Source organism: Pangasianodon hypophthalmus, chromosome 5 (genome assembly GCF_027358585.1).
Source record: "Pangasianodon hypophthalmus isolate fPanHyp1 chromosome 5, fPanHyp1.pri, whole genome shotgun sequence".
Lineage (NCBI taxonomy): Eukaryota > Metazoa > Chordata > Actinopteri > Siluriformes > Pangasiidae > Pangasianodon > Pangasianodon hypophthalmus.
In genome coordinates this window covers 2,110,354-2,131,385 of record NC_069714.1, presented here as the reverse complement: position 1 = coordinate 2,131,385, position 21,032 = coordinate 2,110,354, and the positions used below count along the sequence as shown (strand labels likewise).

The 21,032-nt window shown below is 39.7% G+C and overlaps 1 protein-coding gene across 5 annotated transcripts in view; it reads right to left on the bottom strand.

Moving 5' to 3' along the window:
- The window catches only part of col6a3 (collagen, type VI, alpha 3), a 65,259-nt gene that overhangs the window by 17,474 nt on the left and 26,753 nt on the right, over positions 1-21,032 (bottom strand). For all 5 annotated transcript variants that reach the window (XM_053233865.1, XM_053233868.1, XM_053233866.1 and 2 more), the window contains exons 32-60: positions 20,260-20,856; positions 19,212-19,811; positions 18,438-19,037; positions 17,640-18,236; positions 16,592-17,191; positions 15,818-16,417; positions 15,020-15,616; positions 13,972-14,571; positions 13,198-13,797; positions 12,400-12,996; positions 8,985-9,590; positions 8,029-8,640; positions 7,167-7,757; positions 6,419-7,027; positions 5,947-6,281; positions 5,701-5,779; positions 3,564-3,706; positions 3,350-3,442; positions 3,165-3,218; positions 2,986-3,057; positions 2,784-2,810; positions 2,632-2,676; positions 2,480-2,533; positions 2,303-2,365; positions 1,841-1,906; positions 1,437-1,490; positions 976-1,011; positions 789-851; positions 208-270 (exon numbers count right to left, since the gene is read on the bottom strand). In XM_053233865.1, the coding sequence (XP_053089840.1) occupies positions 208-270; positions 789-851; positions 976-1,011; positions 1,437-1,490; positions 1,841-1,906; positions 2,303-2,365; positions 2,480-2,533; positions 2,632-2,676; positions 2,784-2,810; positions 2,986-3,057; positions 3,165-3,218; positions 3,350-3,442; positions 3,564-3,706; positions 5,701-5,779; positions 5,947-6,281; positions 6,419-7,027; positions 7,167-7,757; positions 8,029-8,640; positions 8,985-9,590; positions 12,400-12,996; positions 13,198-13,797; positions 13,972-14,571; positions 15,020-15,616; positions 15,818-16,417; positions 16,592-17,191; positions 17,640-18,236; positions 18,438-19,037; positions 19,212-19,811; positions 20,260-20,856 (9,653 nt within the window). The remainder of the gene's footprint in view (positions 1-207; positions 271-788; positions 852-975; positions 1,012-1,436; positions 1,491-1,840; positions 1,907-2,302; positions 2,366-2,479; positions 2,534-2,631; positions 2,677-2,783; positions 2,811-2,985; positions 3,058-3,164; positions 3,219-3,349; positions 3,443-3,563; positions 3,707-5,700; positions 5,780-5,946; positions 6,282-6,418; positions 7,028-7,166; positions 7,758-8,028; positions 8,641-8,984; positions 9,591-12,399; positions 12,997-13,197; positions 13,798-13,971; positions 14,572-15,019; positions 15,617-15,817; positions 16,418-16,591; positions 17,192-17,639; positions 18,237-18,437; positions 19,038-19,211; positions 19,812-20,259; positions 20,857-21,032) is intronic.

The following is a 21,032-nucleotide window of genomic DNA, read 5'->3' as shown; positions in this document are numbered from 1 at the left end:
CATTAACATATAAGCTACTATTCCACATACAAATTATGAGAGGCATTTCCAATATCTGGTATCACCCGGAAGAGAATAGTTTCCGTTTTGAGTCTGGTTCCCCTCAAGGCTTGACCTTCTTTTTCATTGTTGTCTACTACACTTACATTTGATGGCCAAAATACAGACATACATATTACATATGTAGTACAAATGTCAGGCCCCTACCCTTGGTCCTGGATTACCATCGTCTCCCTTGATTCCTGGTGTGCCACCTGGTCCACTGGGACCCTGCCATAAAGAAACATACACACATAGGTCTTATTACTGTCAACTACTGAGATGTCATTAACGTTATGCCTATCGCTGTTGAAGTGTCTTGCCACTGGAAAGGCGAAATCCTTCATTCTGATGGTATGAAGGTGTTTTACAAAACAATCAGCCAGTCTCCTCTTGAATTCTCTGTTTTTTTTTTTTAGTGGGATGATAAGTGTGTAGAGGTCACTGCATCTGCTCTCTCGCACTCAATAGTGCTAACACAGGCTACGGGCACAATCTATGACGTTCTTAGGGAATCCCTCTTTGGGAATTTCACTAGCATACATTACAAAACAACAGAGTCTCATTCCTACTTGCAGTACAACACTTCACATCTCAAACATTGCAAAAATCCTTCTTCACAGCTAATGAGATTTAAACACATCTGCAGTGGGAGGAAACTGGAGAACCTGAAGGAAACTCAAGAGGTATAGGAATAATCTGCAAATACCTAACCCTAGCTCCAGCTGAAGTGGCAAACAAAAACTCACTCTCGACCCTCCAATTCCATGCTCCCCTGCAAGACCATCTGCTCCAGGCCTTCCAGGAGGACCCTAAAACATGGAAAAGTATAACTGTAAAACTGTAAAATCTTGTAAAATCTGTTCACCATCAACATATCATATATGGAAATGTTTATTAATAAAAGCAACAAAACACATGCTTAAATTTACTCACAGCTTGCCCAGGTGGCCCCCTTCTACCATCAATACCCTGAAAAAAAAAGGAGTGTACAATTAGAGAGTATTAATCCTCATTTGATAAATTTAGAACATATTGGATAATTCCTTTATATTTTATTTAAAAAAAAAACTGTCCAGAAAGTAACAAACAAGACCTGTATGTCTGTAAGTTGAGCTAAATTCTCAAAAGGGTTAATATAATAATAATAATTATTATTTTGCTAATTATTTGACTTTGCAAAGATCTTTTCAGTCAGAAATAAAAAATCTTTTGGTAATAATAATAATAATAATAATAATAATAATAATAATAATAAAGAAGAAGAAGAAGAAAAATGAGGAATAACAGAACAAAGCAAGCTTTACAAGCACTGTGATTAATTTTGGTTACTAGACCTCAGAGCAGGACAGTCAATCAGCATAAAAGCTCATAATCTTGAGACAGAGAAAACATACCCGTCTCCCTGGTTCTCCTGCACTTCCTTTCCTACCATCTTCTCCAGGCTCACCCTATGAGAGATAAAATAGTCATACACAGATAAAAGGATAACACGGTGTTGGATCGTTTATCATACATCTGTCAGACAGAAAGTCCATTCTCTGGACTATTACCTCTTTGCAGAGGTAAAACATTTTTATTGGTAGTGTAATACATAATTGTAAAGAAAGCGTCCCATAATATCATAGGTAAAAAAATACACTGAATTTTTCCTACAGTTTTTATTCTAGTTAGTACTGTATTTGCAAGTATGACATTATAGTCATAGAAGTGCCTATTGCACGTGTGTGTATGGGGATGTGTATGTGTACAGAGTAACCAGTTTATTTTGTAAATGCATGTAAGCAGTAAGAGGTTTTACCGGTGGCCCAGCATCGCCTGGATCTCCTTTTGGTCCTCTTTGGTTATTGTCATTTCCTGTAATGCCCTATTTAACAGAGATAGATAGATAGATAGATAGATAGATATTTGATTGATTGATTGATTAATTGATTTCCTCCTTGTGTGTGTGTTTATGAGCAGCAATCAGCATGTAAAATTGCATAATGCAGCACATTAACTGTCTAATGTATTTAAGGTGTATTATGGTTTAAAATGGAAAAAACAGCAGGAATCAAAGTTTGATTGAAACCAAGTTTGTTCAACTAAAAATGCACGTGTATAGAAATTGATGTCACATTTTTGGGGAGGCTAAGAAAAAAAAAACATTGAAGTATCATATATTAGTACTACGTACTCAGTACTCTAAGTAGGCAGTTTATTATGTACTAGATAGGCCTTCTATAGACTATAAACTGGCAATGAATAATTACATGATACTTACTGGATCTCCACGGATACCAGTTGGGCCGATATCTCCTGCCTGTCCTTTGGGACCTTTAGGGCCCTTGATACACAAAAGTTGTGAAATAGAAGACCAGTTTTATTTTAAACAAAGTGACAGATTAATGAGTCATTATGAAAAACAAATTAAATAACCAAATATATTAAATATAAATACCCTTTGCCCAGAGTTGCCTCTGTCACCTGGTGGTCCAGCAACTCCACCTTTGCCCTAAAAATGTATATATTTTAATCAATACAAGCAAACATTAATATTATTGCAATAGATAACCTGGTACCTTAAAACATTCACATTACAGCACAACGTACCTCTTCCCCATTGATGCCGTCTAAACCAATCTCTCCAATTTCTCCCTGGGGTAATTAAACATTGAAACAGAGATTTTTGATCTAAATACAATAAAATATAATTATCATATTAACATAATTATCTTTTTCTCTTTGTGAAACAAATTCCTTACCTTTTCACCATTGTATCCATGTGCACCCTGAAAGACAACAAATATTAGTATTTTATATTAGTGATGTCGTATATAAAAAAAAAACATATTGTTCTACACTTTGGGTATTACATTTAATAACTTCAATAAGATATTTTCCTAACAAAGGACTCTGTTATAATACCAACTAGACAAGTTCCCAAAGAGAACATAATTATCACACCTTTGGACCTCTAGGGCCTGGGCATCCTTGAAAACCTTGAGTTCCATTCACACCTGGAGGACCTCTTTCTCCCTGGAGGATTGTGTTTTGGAGGAAAATACTAATGAATAATTGTGCTAGGATAGACATGGATGCAATAATAGTACTACACTTGAAGAGTCAATATTAGTGCTACACACCGGTCCACCTTCATCACCAGGATGTCCTCTGTAGCCCTGGCTTCCAGGTGATCCCTTATATGACAAAAACCCACAGACACAACTGACATAAATAAATATGTTATCAAATAAGAGAGTTTAAGCATTTTTAAATATTATTTGTAGACAATTCAGTGATATCAACACAAACAAAGTAAATGCTGGACCTTTGGTCCTATAAGACCAACAGCTCCTCGGTAGCCTCTCTGGCCAGTGCACTTGCATGGGACTGAGCAGCACTCCATTTCAGCAATATTGTCCTACACGGAATAGTGTTTGACACATGAAAAATTGAGAAATTTATATTATTTTCATAGTATTTTCATTAAGCAATTTAGAGACATTTTAGTTTGGTTTATAGACAAAGTTTGTAAGACATACCAATTCCTCTACAAGTTCATAGTCCAAGTCCATCAGATTCACACGCAGAGGTTTTGACCTAAAACCCCGTCCAAATTCCAATAACACTGCATTCTCAAATTGTGGTACCCTCTCCAGAGCAACCAAGATAAAAGCATTGACTCCTAGAAAAAAAAAATTATATATATAATATTGCTTGTAATGCCCTATTTCTCTCGAAACTTTGTGCTTTACCACAGCACACACACATACGTGCACACACACACACACATACACAAAAACAATCTACTACTACTACTAGTTTCACTACTACCAATAGTAATAATACCTAATAATCTATGGAACACTATTAAAAAACTACCAGATTTACTGAAGTTGACTGGTTGCCCTCTGACCCCACAGAATGCAATCTAGTGTGTTTTGCTTCACACTAGATGTTGCCCCATTTGATAGAAAAACATGCTAGATCAGCGTATCTCTAACAAAATTAAAAACATTAGACAGAAAAAGTCTGACACTCTGATACTTAGTTACAGCCCTCTCCAAAAATACTGAACCCAGTTGAGCATGAATAGAAGACTGAAGGGAGAAACCCCCAACACATAAAACCAATGTAATTACATAAGTAGAGTGGTTAGAATCCTTTAGCCCAATCAAAGAGTCAAGACTGAATTAATTTCACTCCTCAAATTATTAACTTGTGTACTAGACCCATTACCTATGCATTTTCTTAAACAAGTTCTACCAGAATTAAGGAAACCTATGTACTTAAATTTCCTACATTACCTAAAATCTTTTTAAACCAACAATTATCAAACTTTTGTCAGCTGTCAAACTATTGGCCAATATCAAAACTACCCTTTCTCTCCAAGATCCTAGAAAAGGTTGTAGCTAGAAGTTTTTACTACAATACCCCCAGCTATGTTATAGCCTTTTAAATAGTGTTTAGGAATCAGACACAGTCTCAATCTTTAAATCTAGTATGAAAAACTACTTGTTTAGTCATGCATTTTATAAAATAGCTGTTCGCTGGCTCTCGCTTTAAGTTATGCTGTCATCGCTAGACCTGCTGGAGTTCCCACTTGCACTCTAAGCACATTGCACACCCCTTAGACAACTGTTGGATAAGAACATATCTAATAATCTGTTCTCTCTCTCTGTCAAGCTGTACATGTACTCCCGTTGCCTGATCTGTTGCCTGATCCTGACACATTTGTCCTGCTGTGGCTCCTCTTGCCCTTCAGACCAGACTGATTCATCCTAATGTTGTACTTCAATTTGGAACTTCTGCATTTGTGACTCACTGACTGCTGCTGTGGATGCTCCAACATGGATACTATAAAGATTTTCACTTCCCCAAAACAGTTTATGCCCAAGACTCACCTTCGCTTCACTGGATAATCTCTCCTAGATACTGTAGATTTGTACATTCTAAGAATTGCTGCTGTAATCATAAAGACTGTCCTGTGCTAATCCAAGGACTCTTATTCACACTTTGTTCATACTGAACATTCTTTCAACACTAACTTAGTACTGTTTGTATTTCCCCTTCTACAGCTATATACTATAATGATTTATAACCCCACTATCTGGTGTCACTAGAATACAGGTTCCCTTTTTCACTTTCTGGTTCCTCTCAAGGTTTCTTCCACGTGTTGTTTTTCCTTGACACTGTTGCCTCTGGCTTGTTCATTAGGGATCTAAATCTACATCTGAATTTTAGCAAAAGAGGTTTGTGACAATATCTACTATATTATTAAAACTGTTTACAAATATAGTTGGACTATTTTTTTTTTTGAGTTTATGGTTAATCTGATAATCTAATAAATCTAATCTAATAAAAACACCAATCCCCTAGCTGAGGGGCAAGTGAACCTCTTTTCCTGGTTGGGAAGCAGGCTATGGCATTCTGAACTCACTGAAACTTAAAGAGGCTGCAGGTCAGCCAGCTCAGTACTTCATGAAATGAAATCATGCACTAATATCTCAGCATCATTTAAGTTTAGTATATTTCTTATTTTGACCATTTTTCTTATTTGATAATGTGCACAGTTTCAGAAATGTTACTTCTATATGGGAATCAAATAACAAACCATGAATAATGGCTTAGTTAATACATTTTTGTAATAAAATCATTTTAATTATTAGTTATTCTTACCCGCAGTCCGCATCTGCTCAACTCGCTCTTTCATTACATTATATTGGGCATCCAATCCATCAGTGAGGTGAATTACAACCTTAATGTGCATGTGGTAAGAAAAGCAAATTTATATTAGTTATCATAAAGAAATTTTCCCAACCCTGAACTGCAGTGTATTTACTTTTATTATAATTGCTTTAAAAAACAAATTATGAGCTTACAGAAATCACCTTCAAGTACTGTACATATGCAGAGCATGTCTACCTTAACTCTGTCTGAAGGACGGTCCTTGAACCTTGCACTATATGCATCAATAGTCTTGTCATTTAAGATGAAGGGTCCGCGGTTGCGAAGAGACCTGAAGGACTCAATGAGCTTGGTGTGGCTTTCGGTAAAGTCCAGATGAACAGGCTCCATTGCAGAGTCCAACGCTGATATACCCATCTGCACTGATGGAACCTGACCAGAAGAGCAGCTAATGGCCTGCATTTGGGTAATTCGCTGCAGAATGGCAGCCATCTTGGACTCCAATGATTTCTGAGTAGCAAAAATGTTCTGAGCAGCCACATCGAAGCCCACAAGAACATCCAAGTTGCAAGCTAACATTGTTGGAAACAAAATGTTTTTTTTTAGTATATTTCTTTGTTTATGAACAAATGCTTATTTAGAGAGTATCAAGAAAATGTAAACAGAGGGTGGGGGATAGCTAAATTAAAATAAATTCTTTCTGTCTCACCCTTTATTACAGTTTTGTCTCCTGTACAGAGTTTTCCCATGACATCATCTACAAGTGTGTCCAAAATCCGCTCATTCAGCTCAGAAAGCTCTTGGAAGTTACTGGCCCGGGCCACAGTGGTGGACTCACTGCCCAAGTCATTGAGCTCATTCTCAATGTCACCCACACCAATGGCATAGATACGAACACCTGCACTTTTTAGGGCCAGTGCTGCTGATTTACCATCATCTTGTGAACGTCCACCCGTCACCAACATCAGGATCTGAGGGATTCCCTCATCCTTCCGACTACCTCTGTCCTTCACAAAGTGTGTTTGCTGAATATGTCTAATGGCATTGCCTGTATTAATTTTCCAACCACCCTTGTACTCAGTTCTGCTGATAGCATTCATAATGTCATCCTTGTTCTCATATGTATTGAAGTAGAAAACATCTGTCACGTCTGTGGCATAGTGTGCCAGACCAATCTGAAGGTTGTCACTGTCTGTGACAAAGAGGTCAATAAGCTCTCTGATAAACTCCATGGTCACTTTGAAATTACTCTTCCCAAGGTTTATTGAACCGTCAACCAAAAAAACAATGTCAGCAACCTTTGGCTTTGGACCAGAAGCTAGGGAAAGATGCGAGAGAACAAAACAATGAAATTGTTTTATATATACATATATATATATATATATATATATATATATATATATATATATATATATATAAAATATCTATAGCCACATAAGTAGAAACAGTTTACTTACGTGTGGGGGGCACAGTGGTTGTAATCACCACTGTTCCACTGAGTCTTGCAATAAATTGGTTCTCTATATTTGGCAGTGCTGGGAAGGTTGACACTTGGAAGACATCATCTGGTGTGGTTGCAATCTCTCTGAGCTGCCTTGAATCTGCTGCGCCAGCACCAATTCCTATACAGTTCACCTGAGATTTTTTGAGAATTGGTCCATAAAGAGAGACATCTGAGGTAGACTTTCCACCTGTGAGTACCACCAAATGCTGAGAGGCCTTGTCCAGCCGAGCTCCTGCAGATTCCTTTAGTTCATTATCAATCACATACTGAATAGCCTCAGCTAAGTTTCCACCACGACCACCCATCTGACGCAATCTCTTAATAGATGAAATGACTGCCTTCTTGTTTCCATGGGATATAAGTGAGAACTCAGTCTTAGGTCTCTCTGCATACTGTACCACAGCCACACGCACTTGGTCAGGGCGCACATTGAGTTGTTGGACAATCTTCAAGATAAAGTCACGGATGTGAGCAATTCCATTTGGACCAACATTATCAGAACCATCAATAAGGAAAACAATGTCCTTTTTTCCAATATTCAGTCCTAAAAAAAAAAAAAGCAAGCACTTCAATACAACTAAACTTTATAGAACTTACATTTAGAAATTAATAGCAAAAGGATGGCTATTTATTTGATCTAAATATTGATTTATTTTATTTATTTGAGCTATTTATTTGATCTTAGTATGGCAAATGTCACAGAAGAATAATTCTCATGCAGTTATTTTGCTGTTTTTGAGGCTTGTCTGTTATACTCAAAAACTTACTTATAATAAAATTAAATAGTCAAGTCACAGTAAAACACACTGATGTACCTATATCCATAGTTTTTATAACTTCTTCGATTTCTGTAGAAGTTATGGTGTTAATTGTAGCCAAAAGTTGCTGTTCCACTCCTGGTTTTTCTTGGAAGTTTCTAACGGTGTGTGCCTGTTCTGGCCTTAAAGAAATCAGTTTCAGCTCCTCAGGATCAGCATTTTCTGACCCAACAGCCATAGGAGCCACATAACTCAACTTCAACTGGCTAGCAGCACCAGATACATCATCGTTGGATTTTCCTCCAGTCACTAAGATGAGAAACTGGGGCACACCCTCTTCAATTCGGCTGCCAGCTGATCGCTGGTAGATGTTCCTTGAGACCCAGCTCAGTGCTTGGCCAGTATTAAGTATTCTGCCACCTTTACTTCTTATTTTTCTCACTGACTGGCGAACCTCTTCCTTGGTTGAGTGCTCATTGAGGAGGAACTCCAGTTTGGGGTCTTCACTGTACTGTACTACTGAAACCCTCACCTTGTTTAACCCGACATCTAGCTTCTCCACAATGTTCAGAATCATGTCTTGTATAGCAGGGAAATCTCTCTGCATCATAGTAGTTCCATCAATGAGGAAGACCACATCTTTCTTTTCTCCAGTCGATATTGTTGGTACTATTTTGTGTGACACACATAGGACAAAAGATTTATGGGATGAAAATGTTATTTGATATATCAAGAGTTAAACCATTACATTTGGTATATCTTACCAAAATAGCACCTTTACTCAGGCAGGTAGATGATTCAATATTCAAACAAAAGTTATTACCCCAAGCTGGGATCATACTTATATGGAAAATATGCAATTTTATATAGTTACACTATACATAAAGTGTGTCACAAGTTCCATGGATTGTGAAGACTGTACATTCTAACAGGAGATTTCATAGCAATCCATTGGCCTAATAAATACAATGTAAAGATAACATTTTTAAGTGGAACATTAATGACATAATTACCTATGGGATAAACAGGTTTCAGTAGCTTCAGTTCTTCATCAGACAAATCTGTCAGGGTAGTGATGAATTGATCTTTGACAGTGTGAAGGCCAGGCAAATCCTCCACTAAGTAAGCGAATGTGGGCACATAGGAGACCACCTGCAGCTCTTGAAGGCCAGTATCTCTTGTCCCTATACTGAAAGGCACAGTTCCTAACTGTTTGAGTGTATTTACTGATGTTCCTACATCATCTGTTGCTTTTCCTCCTGAGATTACTATCAGAAACTGTGGGACACCCTCCTGTTTCCTGCTCCCACGAACTGGATCCAGGACATTAAGACGGACAAAATCTATGGCCCTACCCAGGTTACGCTCTATACCTCCACGTTGTCTGAGTTCCTGGATTGCATTTAAGACCCCCTCCTTGGTCTTGTGGGAATTGAGATAGATATCCACATGAGGAGTGTCTCCATACTGCACTACACTTATTTGAATTTTATTTTCACCTACATTTAGGTTCTCTACCACTCCACGAACAAATTCCTGGATGATGGGAAAATCTCTCCCAACACCTTCAGATCCATCAATCACAAAGATAATATCCTTCTTGGGACCCTGAGACTCTGCTGGAAAAAAAAAACACAAAAACAGGGAAATATACAGGAAAAATATAAAGGATTTTTTAAATATTTTCCAACTCAAAGACAATGTTTTCAGTTTATACATAACAGTGAAAAAAGAAGTTGACCTAAGAAAAGAAAATCTAATGCTACAGCACACAAAGTCATTCAACTTCATGGCAACAGTTTGACAGTTTGGGAAAGAACCTCATATGGGTGTTATGGTCAGTATATATATATATATATATATATATATATATATATATATATATATATATATATATATATATATATATACTCACCAAACACTTTATTAGGAACACCTATATACCTACTCATTCATGCATATTTTATTCGAATCAGCCAATTGTGTGGCAGCACTGCAATGCAGCATGAAGATATGGGCCAGCAGCTTCAGGTAATGTTCACATCAACCATCAGAATGGGGTATAATGTGATGTCAGTGATTTTGACCGTGGCATGATTGCTGGTGCCAGACGTGCTGGTTTGAGTATTTCTATAACTGCTGATCTCCTAGGATTTTCACACACAACAGTCTCTAAAGGTTACTCACAATGGTGCAATAAGGAAAAAACTTCCACCGAGTGGCAGTTCTGCAGAAGGAAATGCCTTGTTGATTAGAGTGGAGAATGGCTAGGCTGGCTAGAGCTCACAGAAAGGCTACAGTAACTCAGATAACTACTCTGTACAACTGTGTTGAGCAGAAAAGCTTCTCAGAATGCACAACAGGTCAAACTTGAGGCAGATGGTCTACAACAGCAGAAGACAATGTCGGGTTCCACTGCTGTCAACCAAGAACTGACAGCTGTGGCTGCAGTGGGCACAGGCTCACCAAAACTAGACATATGAAGACTGGAAAAATGTAGCCTGGTCTGATGAATCTTGATTTCTGCTGAGGCACACAGATGGTAGGGTCAGAATCTGGTGCCAACAGCATGAATCCATGGACCGAACCTGCCTTGTGTCAATAGTCCAGGCTGGTGGAGGTGGTGTAATGGTGTGGGGAATTTATTTTTGACACACTTTGGGCCAGTTAATACCAATCAATCATCGCTTGAATGCCACAGCTATTTGAGTATTCTTGCTGACCATGTGCATCCCTTTGTGGCCATGATTTACCATCTTCTACTGGTTACTTCCAGCATGATAATGCACCATGTCACAAAGCAAAAGTCATCTCTAACAAGTTTCATGAACATGGCAATGAGTTCAGTGTTTTTCAGTGGCCTTTATATTGTAATATAGTTTGGGCGTGTACTTTTCCTACCACTGTCCATAAAATTTTGGTTCTACAGAAATGTTTTGTTAGGATTGTAACCTGATAAAAGTCATATATTTCATCTTCTAATTTTTTTCAGAAACTTTTTACTATTTATGACAATATTTTTCAAATATATGTTTTCATTTATAAGACACATTTAAATGAAGGGAATATTCCTGAGCAATTCAAGACCTACTTTAAAGAAAATTCACAGGTCCATTCTTACTCAACTTGTCAATCTTCAGATTTTCATTTTCCTGAATTTCTCACTTGTAGATGTCAATTCTTGATAAGATTTAGCAGTATCAAATTATGGAATGGTTTTTCCACATGGAAAAAAATGTTTTTATATTTTTAATATATAAAATGTTTTATATTTTAAAAACATTTAAATTGTTTGTGTGTATATAAATTGTTTGTGTGTATATATATATACACACAAACAATTTAAATGTTTTTAAAATATAAAAAAACATTTAAATATATATATAAATGGCAAAATATTAAGCTTTTAATCGTCTTAAGGACAAATCATTGGTCAGGAAATTAGCAACAATTAAACAAATAGATAAAGGAACTTAGTATGGGACAGCTTTTCCTTTGATTTCTGTAAATATTTGAGCCTTGTGGCCCTTGATGGGCTGTATCGGGAGTGGCAGATAACCAAATAATGGCTAATCTTTTGAGGAAAAAACCATCCCAGAAGATATTTTTGGAAAATTTTGTACACCTAGACATGTGTTAGCTTGAATTTTACATTAAACATTTTAATCAATATAGTGATTTTAGTGTTGTGTACAAGAAGACTATATAAGTGAATTTACCTGTTTCTAGCATTTCCCCAAACAGTTCACTGCAGCAAACGTAAGCAAGCCAATGGTGGCAAAGGAAGGTCTTAGGAGTGCATTTGGGTAATTCTTACTAATTTTGTAGGCTGCTAAGGGACATACTTCCAAGGGACCTACTTTTTTTCACTAAAACATTTCTACTGGTTTTTGATTGAATTTTTCATTGGCTGGTTGCTATATAATATTAAAGGTGGATGCAAATGTATTAATACAGCCACTAAAAATCACAAGCCCTAAAGGATCAGTTTATGTGACTCAGTGGACTTTGTGCATCACTAGAGGAGTTGTTTATTTCCTGTCCTACATAAGAGGTAATCAGCAATACATTGGAGAAGACAAGTTAAGACTGGCTGATTGTCCTTTCCAACACTTCACTTCTGTGGAATGAGAGGTATTGCAAACAAATCATGAAACTTTTGCAAACAAAGCATGAAACTGTTTTGGAAGAAGAGTGAGCATTAATTTTTCAGACAATGTTGAAGATAATGGAGATGGTAAAGATTTATACTGTCAAATGCCTAACGAATACACTGCAAAAGAATGACTCACTAAGTAGGTATACTCATGTAAAATGTTGTCATACATGAATAAAGAAACGAAGAAACAAAAAACCGAGGTAAAATTAAGCTAAATCTAAAACTGTCTGTGCAGTCAATTTGATCACTGCTGTTAAAATATACCTTACCTATCACTGTAGGTATCACTGGCATTACGTCTAGAAGTGCAGTGCTGAGAGTGGTGTAAAATTGCTGCTGGACACTGCCTAGGTCAGAGAGCTCAGAAACTGTCTGAGCGTAGGAAGGACCACTTGCAATTCTCTCAATTTCACTGATCACATTCCTGGTGCCAACACCAAAAATTAAGACTCCACTCTCTTTCAGGGCAGAGGCCGGTTGATCAACATTATCTGTTGACCTTGATCTCCTGAGCAGAATGAGGACACTAGGCACACCCTGTTGATGTCTACTGCCAGCAGAGGCAGTGAACACATTTTCTCTCACATATTGGAGAGCTGACCCTGTGTTGACACGTCTCCCGCCTTTGTGCTTTACATTGCTGATGGCATTGAGGATTTCGTCTTTTGTTGAATAGGTATTCAGATAGAAATGCACCTCAGCATTTGTACTGTACTGCACCACTGAAACATGGTCCATACTCTCCTCAAAGTTAAATTTTTCCACTACCCTTTGTACAAAGTCAAGCATGGCAGGGAATCCATTCCTAGTCCCATCTGATCCATCCAGGAGGAAGACAACATCCTTTCTGGGAACCTCATAATCAACTAAGAAAGAAACAAATCCATTAACGCCAAAATATTTTGGTAAAATGCATCGGTTTGAATAAGCAGTAACAAAGAAACATTTACAATGAGTAATTTCAGTTTTGTTTCTAATGTAGGATCTGTTTATGAAGATGACACACAATTTAATGAAAAGCACAGTCATGCTAATCAAAGTAATCTATCGCTTTCAGACAGTCATACCAAGAGAAGGCGGGGAGGGTGGAGTGATGGGAACTGCCACAGCCTCTATAGAAGTCAGAAGTTGCTCTTGGACATTTGGGAGCTCAGTGAAATCTGACACGGTCAGAGCAAAACGGGGGCCAAATGAAATTCTCTCAAGTTCGTTGCTATCAGAGTCCCTTGTTCCTATTCCGAAAATCAAGATTCCCAGATCCTTCAGCGCCGAAGCTGGGATATCGACATTGTCAAACGACCTTCCGGCACTCAACAGGATCAGCATCTGTGGTACACCCTCCAGTCGTCTGCTACCCGAGGAGGCAGTAAATACGTTGTCTCTGACGTACTGTAGAGCTGCCCCTATGTTTAGGGGCCTTCCTCCTTTGTGCCTCAAAGCTCTGACTGTGCCAAGAAGGTCCTCCTTTGTTGTGTATGTCTTAAGATAGAAATGGATTTCAGCATCTCTGCTGAACTGGACTACAGAAACACGGTCTTTGTTCTCGCCTACATTCAACCTCTCCACCACTCGTTGAACAAAGTCTATCATTGCCGGGAACCCATTCCTATTGCCGTCTGACCCATCCAGCAGGAAAACAACATCTCTCCTTGGTACACGAGCCTCAACTAGGGATAATTAAGGTTGAAAAATACAGAACATCGTAAAGAAGTTAACAATAGGCTTGCTGTGCGAAGCACCAGTCTGACACATGCTGGATCGATTTTACTGACTGCTCTACATGTCTAGTAAAACTTAAAATAACTCTGGGGGAAAAAAAGGCCTCAAAATGCTCGGCTTACCTATTGTTGTTGGAGAGATGCCTGTGGCTCCTACAAGTGCAGTGTTAATGATGGAGAGAAGCTGCTCTTGTACATTAGGGAGGTAAGTAAAGTCTGTCACTGAGAGTGTGGAACTAGGGTCATTTGAGATCTTCCGCAATTCATTGCTATCTGAGCCTACTGATCCCACAGAAAAGATCAAGACTCCAAGCTCTTTCAGGGATGAGGCTGGCACGTCGACATTATCAAATGACCTTCCTCCACTCAACAAAATCAATACCTGAGGAACACCCTGTAAACGTCTGCTTCCAGCCGAGGTGCTGAAAACGCTGTCCCTCACATACTGGAGAGCAATTCCTGTGTTCAGAGGTCTCCCTCCTTTGTGCCTCAGACCTCTAACGGTGTCGAGAATGCTCTCCTTTGTCGCGTATGTGTTGAGATAGAAATGCACCTCTGGATCTCTGCTGAATTGAGCTACAGACACATGGTCTCTCTCCTCTGATACATGCAATCTCTCCACAATGCTTTGAACGAAATCACGCATTGCTGGGAAATAATTCCTAGTACCATCTGAACCATCCAGAAGGAATACGACATCTCTCCGGTCAAATCTTTGGTCAACTACAGACAGTGGAATACAAAAAATGTCATATCAAACTTTCTTGGACAATTTTAAAAGTAACCTCTCTCCCATTCACAGTCTGTATTGTAGAAGAGTTGATTGAATTGCCTTGTCTTTTTTTTTTTTTTCTTTTTACACCATTTGGCAGGAGTAGCTTGGTGACCATGCAAGGTACCTGAGACCTGACTGCAAGGGGAATTGCACAATTGCATTTCGGCTACAATCGTAGAGATGGCCTCCGAGATCTAGGCCATGTGTGCTAGAAACTTTATAAAACATAACTACCATACTCTCGAAACGGACTGAAGTAGTCTAAAACCCTGGTAAAGTATCTGTAAACTTACCTCGTGCATGCTAAATACAATTAAAAAAAAGGTACATGGTATGGTGGAATTGCAAAACTGTCTGTGCTGTCAGTTTGATCACTGTTGTTAAAATATACCTTACCTATCACTGTAGGTATCACTGGCATTACGTCTAGAAGTGCAGTGCTGAGAGTGGTGTAAAATTGCTGCTGGACACTGCCTAGGTCAGAGAGCTCAGAAACTGTCTGAGCGTAGGAAGGACCACTTGCAATTCTCTCAATTTCACTGCTCACATTCCTGGTGCCAACACCAAAAATTAAGACTCCACTCTCTTTCAGGGCAGAGGCCGGTTGATCAACATTATCTGTTGACCTTGATCTCCTGAGCAGAATGAGGACACTAGGCACACCCTGTTGATGTCTACTGCCAGCAGAGGCAGTGAACACATTTTCTCTCACATATTGGAGAGCTGACCCTGTGTTGACACGTCTCCCGCCTTTGTGCTTTACATTGCTGATGGCATTGAGGATTTCGTCTTTTGTTGAATAGGTATTCAGATAGAAATGCACCTCAGCATTTGTACTGTACTGCACCACTGAAACATGGTCCATACTCTCCTCAAAGTTAAATTTTTCCACTACCCTTTGTACAAAGTCAAGCATGGCAGGGAATCCATTCCTAGTCCCATCTGATCCATCCAGGAGGAAGACAACATCCTTTCTGGGAACCTCATAATCAACTAAGAAAGAAACAAATCCATTAACGCCAAAATATTTTGGTAAAATGCATCGGTTTGAATAAGCAGTAACAAAGAAACATTTACAATGAGTAATTTCAGTTTTGTTTCTAATGTAGGATCTGTTTATGAAGATGACACACAATTTAATGAAAAGCACAGTCATGCTAATCAAAGTAATCTATCGCTTTCAGACAGTCATACCAAGAGAAGGCGGGGAGGGTGGAGTGATGGGAACTGCCACAGCCTCTATAGAAGTCAGAAGTTGCTCTTGGACATTTGGGAGCTCAGTGAAATCTGACACGGTCAGAGCAAAACGGGGGCCAAATGAAATTCTCTCAAGTTCGTTGCTATCAGAGTCCCTTGTTCCTATTCCGAAAATCAAGATTCCCAGATCCTTCAGCGCCGAAGCTGGGATATCGACATTGTCAAACGACCTTCCGGCACTCAACAGGATCAGCATCTGTGGTACACCCTCCAGTCGTCTGCTACCCGAGGAGGCAGTAAATACGTTGTCTCTGACGTACTGTAGAGCTGCCCCTATGTTTAGGGGCCTTCCTCCTTTGTGCCTCAAAGCTCTGACTGTGCCAAGAAGGTCCTCCTTTGTTGTGTATGTCTTAAGATAGAAATGGATTTCAGCATCTCTGCTGAACTGGACTACAGAAACACGGTCTTTGTTCTCGCCTACATTCAACCTCTCCACCACTCGTTGAACAAAGTCTATCATTGCCGGGAACGCATTCCTATTGCCGTCTGACCCATCCAGCAGGAAAACAACATCTCTCCTTGGTACACGAGCCTCAACTAGGGATAATTAAGGTTGAAAAATACAGAACATCGTAAAGAAGTTAACAATAGGCTTGCTGTGCGAAGCACCAGTCTGACACATGCTGGATCGATTTTACTGACTGCTCTACATGTCTAGTAAAACTTAAAATAACTCTGGGGGAAAAAAAGGCCTCAAAATGCTCGGCTTACCTATTGTTGTTGGAGAGATGCCTGTGGCTCCTACAAGTGCAGTGTTAATGATGGAGAGAAGCTGCTCTTGTACATTAGGGAGGTAAGTAAAGTCTGTCACTGAGAGTGTGGAACTAGGGTCATTTGAGATCTTCCGCAATTCATTGCTATCTGAGCCTACTGATCCCACAGAAAAGATCAAGACTCCAAGCTCTTTCAGGGATGAGGCTGGCATGTCGACATTATCAAATGACCTTCCTCCACTCAACAAAATCAATACCTGAGGAACACCCTGTAAACGTCTGCTTCCAGCCGAGGTGCTGAAAACGCTGTCCCTCACATACTGGAGAGCAATTCCTGTGTTCAGAGGTCTCCCTCCTTTGTGCCTCAGACCTCTAACGGTGTCGAGAATGCTCTCCTTTGTCGCGTATGTGTTGAGATAGAAATGCACCTCTGGATCTCTGCTGAATTGAGCTACAGACACATGGTCTCTCTCCTCTGATACATGCAATCTCTCCACAATGCTTTGAACGAAATCACGCATTGCTGGGAAATAATTCCTAGTACCATCTGAACCATCCAGAAGGAATACGACATCTCTCCGGTCAAATCTTTGGTCAACTACAGACAGTGGAATACAAAAAATGTCATATCAAACTTTCTTGGACAATTTTAAAAGTAACCTCTCTCCCATTCACAGTCTGTATTGTAGAAGAGTTGATTGAATTGCCTTGTCTTTTTTTTTTTTTTCTTTTTACACCATTTGGCAGGAGTAGCTTGGTGACCATGCAAGGTACCTGAGACCTGACTGCAAGGGGAATTGCACAATTGCATTTCGGCTACAATCGTAGAGATGGCCTCCGAGATCTAGGCCATGTGTGTTAGAAACTTTATAAAACATAACTACCATACTCTCGAAACGGACTGAAGTAGTCTAAAACCCTGGTAAAGTATCTGTAAACTTACCTCGTGCATGCTAAATACAATTAAAAAAAAGGTACATGGTATGGTGGAATTGCAAAACTGTCTGTGCTGTCAGTTTGATCACTGTTGTTAAAATATACCTTACCTATCACTGTAGGTATCACTGGCATTACGTCTAGAAGTGCAGTGCTGAGAGTGGTGTAAAATTGCTGCTGGACACTGCCTAGGTCAGAGAGCTCAGAAACTGTCTGAGCGTAGGAAGGACCACTTGCAATTCTCTCAATTTCACTGCTCACATTCCTGGTGCCAACACCAAAAATTAAGACTCCACTCTCTTTCAGGGCAGAGGCCGGTTGATCAACATTATCTGTTGACCTTGATCTCCTGAGCAGAATGAGGACACTAGGCACACCCTGTTGATGTCTACTGCCAGCAGAGGCAGTGAACACATTTTCTCTCACATATTGGAGAGCTGACCCTGTGTTGACACGTCTCCCGCCTTTGTGCTTTACATTGCTGATGGCATTGAGGATTTCGTCTTTTGTTGAATAGGTATTCAGATAGAAATGCACCTCAGCATTTGTACTGTACTGCACCACTGAAACATGGTCCATACTCTCCTCAAAGTTAAATTTTTCCACTACCCTTTGTACAAAGTCAAGCATGGCAGGGAATCCATTCCTAGTCCCATCTGATCCATCCAGGAGGAAGACAACATCCTTTCTGGGAACCTCATAATCAACTAAGAAAGAAACAAATCCATTAACGCCAAAATATTTTGGTAAAATGCATCGGTTTGAATAAGCAGTAACAAAGAAACATTTACAATGAGTAATTTCAGTTTTGTTTCTAATGTAGGATCTGTTTATGAAGATGACACACAATTTAATGAAAAGCACAGTCATGCTAATCAAAGTAATCTATCGCTTTCAGACAGTCATACCAAGAGAAGGCGGGGAGGGTGGAGTGATGGGAACTGCCACAGCCTCTATAGAAGTCAGAAGTTGCTCTTGGACATTTGGGAGCTCAGTGAAATCTGACACGGTCAGAGCAAAACGGGGGCCAAATGAAATTCTCTCAAGTTCGTTGCTATCAGAGTCCCTTGTTCCTATTCCGAAAATCAAGATTCCCAGATCCTTCAGCGCCGAAGCTGGGATATCGACATTGTCAAACGACCTTCCGGCACTCAACAGGATCAGCATCTGTGGTACACCCTCCAGTCGTCTGCTACCCGAGGAGGCAGTAAATACGTTGTCTCTGACGTACTGTAGAGCTGCCCCTATGTTTAGGGGCCTTCCTCCTTTGTGCCTCAAAGCTCTGACTGTGCCAAGAAGGTCCTCCTTTGTTGTGTATGTCTTAAGATAGAAATGGATTTCAGCATCTCTGCTGAACTGGACTACAGAAACACGGTCTTTGTTCTCGCCTACATTCAACCTCTCCACCACTCGTTGAACAAAGTCTATCATTGCCGGGAACCCATTCCTATTGCCGTCTGACCCATCCAGCAGGAAAACAACATCTCTCCTTGGTACACGAGCCTCAACTAGGGATAATTAAGGTTGAAAAATACAGAACATCGTAAAGAAGTTAACAATAGGCTTGCTGTGCGAAGCAGCAGTCTGACACATGCTGGATCGATTTTACTGACTGCTCTACATGTCTAGTAAAACTTAAAATAACTCTGGGGGAAAAAAAGGCCTCAAAATGATCGGCTTACCTATTGTTGTTGGAGAGATGCCTGTGGCTCCTACAAGTGCAGTGTTAATGATGGAGAGAAGCTGCTCTTGTACATTAGGGAGGTAAGTAAAGTCTGTCACTGAGAGTGTGGAACTAGGGTCATTTGAGATCTTCCGCAATTCATTGCTATCTGAGCCTACTGATCCCACAGAAAAGATCAAGACTCCAAGCTCTTTCAGGGATGAGGCTGGCACGTCGACATTATCAAATGACCTTCCTCCACTCAACAAAATCAATACCTGAGGAACACCCTGTAAACGTCTGCTTCCAGCCGAGGTGCTGAAAACGCTGTCCCTCACATACTGGAGAGCAATTCCTGTGTTCAGAGGTCTCCCTCCTTTGTGCCTCAGACCTCTAACGGTGTCGAGAATGCTCTCCTTTGTCGCGTATGTGTTGAGATAGAAATGCACCTCTGGATCTCTGCTGAATTGAGCTACAGACACATGGTCTCTCTCCTCTGATACATGCAATCTCTCCACAATGCTTTGAACGAAATCACGCATTGCTGGGAAATAATTCCTAGTACCATCTGAACCATCCAGAAGGAATACGACATCTCTCCGGTCAAATCTTTGGTCAACTACAGACAGTGGAATACAAAAAATGTCATATCAAACTTTCTTGGACAATTTTAAAAGTAACCTCTCTCCCATTCACAGTCTGTATTGTAGAAGAGTTGATTGAATTGCCTTGTCTTTTTTTTTTTTTTCTTTTTACACCATTTGGCAGGAGTAGCTTGGTGACCATGCAAGGTACCTGAGACCTGACTGCAAGGGGAATTGCACAATTGCATTTCGGCTACAATCGTAGAGATGGCCTCCGAGATCTAGGCCATGTGTGCTAGAAACTTTATAAAACATAACTACCATACTCTCGAAATGGACTGAAGTAGTCTAAAACCCTGGTAAAGTATCTGTAAACTTACCTCGTGCATGCTAAATACAATTAAAAAAAAGGTACATGGTATGGTGGAATTGCAAAACTGTCTGTGCTGTCAGTTTGATCACTGTTGTTAAAATATACCTTACCTATCACTGTAGGTATCACTGGCATTACGTCTAGAAGTGCAGTGCTGAGAGTGGTGTAAAATTGCTGCTGGACACTGCCTAGGTCAGAGAGCTCAGAAACTGTCTGAGCGTAGGAAGGACCACTTGCAATTCTCTCAATTTCACTGCTCACATTCCTGGTGCCAACACCAAAAATTAAGACTCCACTCTCTTTCAGGGCAGAGGCCGGTTGATCAACATTATCTGTTGACCTTGATCTCCTGAGCAGAATGAGGACACTAGGCACACCCTGTTGATGTCTACTGCCAGCAGAGGCAGTGAACACATTTTCTCTCACATATTGGAGAGCTGACCCTGTGTTGACACGTCTCCCGCCTTTGTGCTTTACATTGCTGATGGCATTGAGGATTTCGTCTTTTGTTGAATAGGTATTCAGATAGAAATGCACCTCAGCATTTGTACTGTACTGCACCACTGAAACATGGTCCATACTCTCCTCAAAGTTAAATTTTTCCACTACCCTTTGTACAAAGTCAAGCATGGCAGGGAATCCATTCCTAGTCCCATCTGATCCATCCAGGAGGAAGACAACATCCTTTCTGGGAACCTCATAATCAACTAAGAAAGAAACAAATCCATTAACGCCAAAATATTTTGGTAAAATGCATCGGTTTGAATAAGCAGTAACAAAGAAACATTTACAATGAGTAATTTCAGTTTTGTTTCTAATGTAGGATCTGTTTATGAAGGTGACACACAATTTAATGAAAAGCACAGTCATGCTAATCAAAGTA